Below are 9,556 nucleotides of genomic sequence, written 5' to 3'. Positions count from 1 at the left end.
ACTTGATCGAGCAGGTTTATACAATAAATACTGTGGTGCTTTGTTAGGATGCTGTCTGTACCAGTAAAGATCAATATATTGATTAGTTGAATCATATGAACATTCCAGTGTAACTGATTGTCCCTCTTCATGAAAAACCTCAGTATCCTGATCCTGGTTTGGTCCAATTTGATCAGCACAAAAAACACCTGTAAGAAAATGCAATAAACATATTTAATTGAATTTTGAATCTGTGATTCTCAAACAAATTGTTCAAATTAATAGACAGTACCTGATGCCATAATGTAAACCAAGAGGAATTGTGTCTCCATTGTAAATTTCTTCAAACTGAATCACCTGTGGGTATAAGCTGTTGTTTTAATGAGGATCATTTTAATGGCATTACACTTGCGCTTGGCATCAACATTGGAGTGTGATGAGTTATTTTACACTAAACCAGGAAGTATACTGTGTGTGTGTGTGTGTGTATACATTATATGGACAAATGTATTGGAACACCTACACGTTACAACTACAGCCACTTTTATGACATCCCATTCTAAATCTATAGATATTAATAAGGAGTATGTCCCTTTTTTGCACCTGTAACAGCATCCACTCTTCTGGGAAGGATTTCTACAAGATTTTGGAATGTGTGCATGGGAATTTTTGCCAATTTATCCACAAATATTTATATAAAAGTATTTGATTAAATTTACTCTCAGCTTTTTAAATGAATGGGCCACATGGTACTGTAATGATATACAATCTAAAACTGTGGCAAAGATTTGGAAGCTGTTTAAAAATGACATTGTTATTCCTTAAAATAATTTTGAAGAACAATGGACAATATTTTTAAACTGTTATGTCGGGTGATAAAGCATAGCTGCAGCCAGTAATGTGTGTGTGTGTGTGTGTGTGTGTGTGTGTGTGTACAAAAACCCTCATTCATGCTTCTTACAAATTAAATAACAATATACATTAGTTGCTCTTCATCAGAAAAGAAAACTAATGTAATTTAATTTTTATCAAGAATGTTTGCAGTGACGTGTGAGCATCATATACATTTTCATTGTTTTAGAATAAACAATAAATTAATTAATAGCACCCCCATTCTCCTTATGGAGCTTTCCTTCTGATACAGTCCTGATTTAAAACTTCACTTTTTGGTGATATTAGACAAGCAGAAACTTACAGAGTGCTGCCACTCTGGTTTTCTGAAGGATGTTTTTGCAGAAATGCATGTTTTATGAGCATGGGTATATTGTATTTGATTTATTTGTCTAATCATGGAGGGAATCATGGTGACCATGAGCCCTGGTTGTGGGGGTCTGATGATACTCTGGGACTCTTTAACAACAAGGAACAGGTAAAGTGTAATGAACTATACATCATACAATTGTATTTGGTTACATATATTATATAGTGGGTTAAAATGTGTATGTCGACCTATGGTATCATACAAATAAAACTTCACAAAAATCCTATTTTTAACATTTTTATTGATTTTGTATTCATGCTTCTCTAAAAGACATTGATGTGTTTTATTAGAATATATCACATTATGACATACTATAGTGACTATCAAACATTTCAGTCCTCACTTTTCAGATACATATTTAAATCATATTCATCATGTATATTGTACCTATTTAATCTTATCTGTGTAGTAGGAGGTTTTTGTACAGTGTAGCTAGGATTCCTCAGACTGTGGGCACCAGGGCACAGTAGTACAGTGCAGAGTCTGATACTGCAGCAGAGGAGATCAGCAGATCCACTTGTTTCAGATTTTTATCAACATTGGCAGATAGACGTGGTGGGAGAGGTTCACTTTTAGTTCCACTTGGAAAGATGTAAAGGAGGAATTCTGGTTTGGATTGTGGATATTGTTGGTACCAGTGGAGATTCTCTATAGTACCACTGAACTCTTTATAGTTGCAGGACAGAGTAACATTATCACCCTGAAACACAGCTTCACTGGGGAAAAGTGGTTCTATTGGCTCTGCCATAGAGTCACCTGCCATAGAGAAGAGAACATAAAGTTAACAGGTTTAATTCATGGCATAGTTACATAAGTCTGACTATCACGCTGCTCTAACAAGTAACAAGTCTAACACACACTCTGCTCTTTTACCACACAGAATGATTTATCAATCATTCTGCACAGTGATGTAATTCATATAATTTAAACAGTTCAGTCTAAACTCACCCAGTGAAAGCCACACACACAGGAGTGTAATGGTGAACATGATGAGTGGTCTTGTCAGAGTGATAATATTCTGAGATCTTTCTCCACTCTTTTATCCTTTTAGCTCTATGAAGCTTTATGAAGCTCCTCCCCACAACTTTGCATTACAGTCACAACATTTGAGCACCTTTTCTGCTGAATTCTCTAATTCCTTTAGGTGATCTTCATCTAATTAGTACATCAACCGTAAACTAGTTTGATACCAAGTAGCAATTAGATATTTTTAAACATTGACAAAGGCATCTAAGCTTGATCTTCCATTTGTCAAAAGTTTGTCTTTTTATTGGGGGGAGGGGGGCATTTTGAGCATATCTGAATTTTGCGAGGACGTTTACCAAAATGTACTGTGACTACAGCCTTTATACACCTTTACTGATGAATTCTTGAATTCTTTTTGTGTCCTGGCAAGTGTTTTTGTGGGGGGAATGTTTGTTTATGGGATGTTTTCTTTAAATCATTTGACACTTAACTCATACTTGTACAGTGTAGTTTGCCTACACTATTTGTATACACTAGGTGAAACCAGGTCTGAACAAACATTAAATACAAATAATAAAAGAGGTCAGGGCCTAAGGCTTAAGTTCAAAGCAATAACTCTGCTAGTACTGAGGCCTAAATCAGGGAAACGGATACAATAGATTGTTACGTGCAGTCACGTTCACACCCTCTGTGTCTATCACTTTCTCACACACACACTCATATGCTCAAATCCGCTAGGCCCAACAGAGGACCTGGGCCTACATTTTTTCGTAAATTATTATAGGATAAACAGTGTTGATCAAACAGATATTAATACATAATGAGGTTTGTTTCCAAAAAAAAAGGGGGGGGGGTTGATAAGAGATGAGAAGGTAAGAAAGAGGACATGGTACTTATAGCCTCACCTTACATCAGTGTGCTTTCAACACATTCATATGAACTGCACTGCACCAGTGATCCTTTACTGTATCTACACATTTTCTTAATCTGAATACATGAACACTACAGTGTACAGCAGATCATAGGACTATTACTGAATGAACTGATCTCATCATGTTCACCACACTTTGAACTGACATGGTTATTTGTCTGGGACAAGAATGCTATTAAAAGAAACTTCAGTTTCAAATCCAAAACCACAAGGTCACATCATGTTCCTTAACTCAAATCAAAAGGTCAGATGTGTGTGTTGTCATGGAGACATGTAAAGGTTCCCTACCGGTGTCAGTGTGTGTGTTGAGGTTGAAGAAATAAAAAAACTTGCTTTTTGACATTGTTTAGATTATTTGAAAATATTATATTATGATGCCTCGGTTTTGCAACATAAAGAATAAAAATGGATACACAGAACTGCAGTAGGTTTTCAATTAGTTTTATCATCAGAATTTAAGAAGCAAATCACAAATAAATAAACAAATTTGGAGCATAATATCAGGGTGGATTTAATCCAACATAACAAACAAAACAAACAAACCAACCTCTGACATTTACTTCCCTAAAATAAATAAATAAATAAATAAAACAAAGAACATCACAACACAACTTCACTAACGCCCTAACAAAGTAAAAACAAGAGAAAAGGCATAAGAACCCACAGTGTTTCTCATAGTGATCTTCACATACCTGTATCAAGACTGCTCATGATTCCAGTTCTAAGAACTTACAGTGTTTCTCATAGTGATCTTCACATACCTGTATCAAGACGGCTCATGATTCCAGTTCTAAGAACCCACAAATGTAATGACTCAAGGCTTCATGCAAAAGCCATCCTGTGTCAAATACAAGCCAAAAATGGGCCCATCAAAGAATCTCCTACAAACAGTGTTGAATACAAAGACTTACAGTCCAATCTAAAACAACTAAGTAGAAATGGTGTTAAGTACAAGCTCATAAGCCAAACCTTGCAGCTACCATGACCACCTGGAGTCTACCACTCACGACACCAGTGCGTACTCGACATGAGTATTTATCTAATAGCTGACAAATCTGCTGACTAGTCACAACTCTCAGGCCTAAGTGACAGGAATCAGCCTCTTGTCACCATTCCTGTCAAAACACCACCTCCTGGACAACCTGAAAAAAATAAGACTGAGAATGCAAAAATACACAGAACAGACTCAATATGGCAGTGGCTGTAATATCCATATTGTATGGCTTTCAGTAAATGAAACTTGATCATAAGTCCAAATATTCTTGAATCAAGACAATAGGAGGTAAGGACACATCAGGACAGGATTGGTGGACAGGTTTGCTAAATGAAGACTTTACTGCAGGAATATTCCTGCTACCAGCTTCCATAAAACCATTTAAGTGTCTGGTGCTTCAATGCAGCGTGCCTGGTGTTTAAATGGTGGATCTTCCATGCAGGATATAACAATTAAGACCAATAAAAGTGAAATAACTTATGAAATAACTTAAGAAACAGAATCTTAAATATTCAAACACTGAATTAATTGAAGAAATTGGTTAAGAATATTTTCATGTAGCGTATGGCACAATATATGACATGAGAAAATTTTGATACTTTTGAGACTGAGACTTCAGCACTGGAAATCAACAGATCTGCACAATTGTCCCCTTCCTTTAGTGCAGCTTACACTCCTGGTACTGGGGATTACATTTACAGCATTTAGCTGACACTTTTATCCAAAGCAACTTACAATAATAATTTAGTAATTAGTTCAAATTTAGCCTCATCAACAAAGTAATGAAACTGTGGTCTGGATCTGGAATGCTGACGATACCACAGCAGAGAAACAGTTGCAGCAGAGCCATTGTACAGCCAGGAGAGGGTAACAGGATTTCCTTGTAGGACGTTTACAGTAGAAGACACTGGTCCTATTCCCTCTCCATTGACCACTACTCATTTTGTCTACTCATTTTGTATTTGTCCTGTCCTGTATTTATTATTGTTTATTTAATGACATTTTGCACTATATTGGACTGTTTGCACTTGTGTAGCATGTCTCTTGCACTATTGTTTTTGTGTTGCACCATGGTCCTGGAGGAACATTGTCTCGTTTTTGTTGTGTAGTTGTATATAGCTGAAATGACAATAAAACCTCTTTGAACTTTGAACTAAGACATACAATGACTAAACTGCAGACTCAGTTTCTACTACAGTTTCTTCTTGTCTTCAGCTTCCTTTAGAGCAACCCAGTGTCACATCACCTGCAGTTTCAGGGTTTCTAGATGAACTCTGCCCTCTTCTGGAGGATATACAGAATTACTGTCTATCAAAAGAGAAACCATTTATCTTCACACAGTGCATAATACACTACCCACAGCATTGCTCTGAATTGCTAAATAGAGTCATATTATCACAGTTGCTCAGTCCTCGCTTCCATGGTTTCCCTGTCTTGTGTATTTTAGTTTCGTTTTCTCCACCCCTCGTTTGGTTTTCCACACCTGTTCCTTATTTCTAGTCTTGCTAAGTTCATCTATCTAAACCCTGTCTCATTCCCTGTGTTTTAGCTGTTCACTGTATGTTTGTAAGTAGAGCTGATTTGTGTGAATCTAAGCCCATGTGTTAAGTCTAGCCTTTGTATGTAATATCGTAGCCCTTGGATGTTATTCCTATTTATTTGTGTATCCTAGCCTCTTTGTTATAGCCTGCTTCCACTGTTTGCCTTTGTGTGCTTTTGGTTTATCATGTATCCCCGTAATCTCCATGTTGGTATACTGACCCTAGACTGCTCTGACGACTAAAACTTTGGATTTGCCCCTAATAAATCTCGTTCTTCTACGCACATGCGTCTGCCTCCTTACCACTCACCGTTACACATATGATTAGACATATGATAAAATGAATATGTAAGTAATAATTAGAATGTAGAAATCCTTTTATTACAATTGTAATTACGTATAACATGAAGTCAACAGTTGCACTAACACTTAGTGCTGGGTTAAAGTTTAATTGTTTCTCTTTAACAAGCATCAATAATCTATATATTCTTAATAAAGTGACCAGTAAATATAGAGCAAATGTATGCAGCAAGGTAAATGTTACTAATAGTAAGTGTATGTATATGTTCCACATGTTAATGACAAATTACTTTAACAATGTGTCAATGATGTTTCATACATTCATCAAATCTTAGTTGTGTCCCTGCACTACTAAAGCTCTCTTTGTGTGGGAAGAGGTTTTTGTACAGTGTAGCTGTGTTTCCCGTCACCGTGGGCCGCAGGGCACAGTAGTACATTGCAGAGTCTGATACTGCGGCAGAGGAGATGTTCAGCTGTAAATGGCTTTTGCTTCTTTCAATAACAGCATACAGACGAGGAAGATGAGAGGCTTTACTTTCTTCATGAAGCTGGATAGAAACTATAAACTCTGGTCTAGATGTGGGATACTGACGATACCACTGAAGAACATCACCAGTACTTGCACGGTAACTGCAGGAGAGAGTAACAAGATCAACCTCTGACACATGCTTTACTGGTTCAAGAGGCTTAATTTCCTGTGTTGACACTTCAGCTGGGAATGAAAAGGAAAATAAAGAATAGCATGTATAAAATCAGTTGATCTGTTTCAAACTGGAACATAGAAGGTTTTACCCAAATGTGAATAAATTTAAATCAAATGATGAATGTTTCTTATGTTTAATCAAAATGAAACTATGAAGATAAACTCACCTAAAAGTGTCACTAAGATAGAAAGTACAAAGAGCAACATGATGATGGAGATGTGAAGTGAATTAAAGCCAAAGCTGAATGGGATTCGTGATTTTCTACTTTGGTACAGAGCTCCACCCTTACACCACCTAGGATTGCTCATCACAATGTGATTCTGTCAAGTCCTGTCATGTTTCATTTCTGTCACATTGAAATAAAGCATGATGCTTTATGTGGAATCTTCCTAGCATGTGCTGCATTACAGTTGAAAACGTCACAAGGACATAAAGTGACTTTGAATATTTCAACCTTAATTTTTCAGATGGACAGCCAAATATTCTGAATATATCATACTTATTTAAACTTATGTCTGAAGTAGAAGGTTTTTGTAAAGTGTAGCTGGGTATCCTGTCACTGCAGGCTGCAGGGCACAGTAGTACAGTGCAGAGTCCGATACTGCAGCAGGGGAGACCAGCAGATGCACTATTTTGTGTTTTATCTTCACTTCAGCATCCGGATGTGGTAATCGGGGGGATCCATGTATTACAGTACTGAAAAGATCATCAACAAGTATTCTGGTCTGGATCCAGAATTCTGAAGATTTACCACTGAAGATTTTGTACATTGCCATCATACTTGTAGGAGAGAATAACTGGTTCAAATTCAAGTGCATGAACTCTTATTCTGTTGTTCAGTGGCGTCCCTGACTGAGACAAACCAGCTATAAAGACATTAAAAAAATTATTGCATTTAAAAATGTATTAATCACCTATCAGTGAAAAAGAATTTCCACTAAATCTAATTTATTTTTGGCATATTCAAATACATCTTTGCAAAGTCCATCACCTACAGATGCATGCATAAAACACAGCAAAATATTTTTGAGAGACCAATTTAGCTACACATACTTGTGATAAACAGAGCCAGAGAGCAGAGCAATGTACGTCATGGTGTTGATAGTGTAGACATAATGAGAGATGGGGATGGTGCTTTTCACCCAAGTACACCAGTCTCCTCCTACAGGTGTAAACTACTAGAAATAGAAAGGGAGGAAACTCTGGATTTATAATATTCCAGTTTTTTTGGAATGCACTGAATTGTCCTTTTTCCCCTCATGAAAATTGTAATCTACTCAAGGAGAGAACTCATAACTTTATTATTTAGTGTTATTTAGTACATGTAAACAAATCATGAAAACACCTACTGCCCAGAGTTCATCATTTCATCAGTTCATCAATTCTTAGCTAATCTGTGCACAGGAGCTTGCAGATACGGTTCTTCCCTGCAGCAGTGTGTGTGTGTGTGTGTGTGTGTGTGTGTGTGTGTGTGTGTGTGTGTGTAAGGGCTCTTTACTTTCATTTTAGCAAATCAAGTATGTTTATAAATATATGATTAGATGATGAGCAAAGCACATTCACATGCTAAGAAATTTATAGATAAAGAGTAAAAAAAATTTCATAGATGCTTTGGTAATAATGACTCCATACTGAGAGCACTCCTGCTCTGATTTCTGTAATTACTTTGTGACTGCATATTCTGCGTTATGATATCAGGTTCAAATGACAAAAGTGTGAAAAACCTCCTTTTGTCTAGACAAACCATTTACAATTACAATCTGACTGTACTCAGCAATTACTTAGGAGCTGAACTAAGAAAAGGCTTTTCCTCTGACCCCAAAAAAGGTTTCAAACCTGTTTTGTAGAAGAGTGTGAGCTATAGTATCAAATGCTGCAGTCAGAAGCATCAAAGAAACGTAACCTTGATCAGAGGATAATATAAAAGATAATTTGATAATTTTCAATAATGTTGTCTCTGTACCACCATGTGTATCTTTGACATAATTAATAACTGACATCATATCATTTTCCATTTGGCAGACACTCTTAATCGGAGGGACTTACAATTTCAACCATGATACATAGGTAGGCAAATGTCACATGAGGAATCTTGCCTGAGGGCTATTATAGGTACAGTATGATGTGACTGCACCTCATTCCCCACAGGAAAGGTGACCAAATATATTGTACTTACAGATATTACAGCAATTAAAAGCGTTTTTAGGAGAGAACAATTCAATTATGTTTAAAACACTGTAGGACCTCCTGCATCAGAGCTCCTATTCTCTCTAGATCGCTGGATTATAATTGTGATTAAAACTTTTGAGTGATGCGCGTGGCTACGTGTGACAGGAGTAATGATGAGGCCAAAGACCAATGATGTTGGTCTTTGGTTTAAGAAGATCTTTTGTACGCCTCAAAATTCATTCTGTGCACAACACCAGCCTTGTTACATGTGCATACCTGCCCAGCCAGCCCTGCTTTCATATGCCTTTGGCTTTATTCTCTAGCGCTAAATGAAATGCATTGAAGCAGTATTTAGTTTTCATGCTACACACAACCAGATGTTCCCCAAATGTAGATATTTTTCCAGATTAAATTTAGATTAAACCGTGTCTGCTGTCCTTTAGTGTAGCATTGCAGATTGTTGTTTTAATACAGTTTTAATTAATTTTATTTTAATCCAGTGTTCTGGTCTTATTTTTATGTTGTTATCTTCTTTAGTTTTTTTCTTTCCTGTGTAAAGCACATTTAATGCTCTCTAATATGAACATGTGCAATACTAACAGAGTATTGCCTTACAGTATCTCATTGTTGACATTGGAACAGCATTGACAGACCTGTGATAGTTGTTGAAATATCACCCCTGTTGGTGTACTGAGTTTTCTGAGATTTGTGA

General features: G+C 36.6%; 1 gene segment (V, D, J or C); it reads right to left on the bottom strand.

Moving 5' to 3' along the window:
- Nucleotides 1-1,584: 1,584 nt before the first annotated feature.
- LOC118243005 lies at nucleotides 1,585-3,882 on the bottom strand. The segment is given in 2 exon segments: nucleotides 1,585-1,996; nucleotides 3,830-3,882. Coding segments are annotated over 2 exon segments (333 nt in total).
- Nucleotides 3,883-9,556: the final 5,674 nt, after the last annotated feature.

This window comes from Electrophorus electricus, chromosome 18 (genome assembly GCF_013358815.1).
Source record: "Electrophorus electricus isolate fEleEle1 chromosome 18, fEleEle1.pri, whole genome shotgun sequence".
Taxonomy (NCBI): domain Eukaryota; kingdom Metazoa; phylum Chordata; class Actinopteri; order Gymnotiformes; family Gymnotidae; genus Electrophorus; species Electrophorus electricus.
This window is presented reverse-complemented; position numbering and strand designations above follow the sequence as displayed.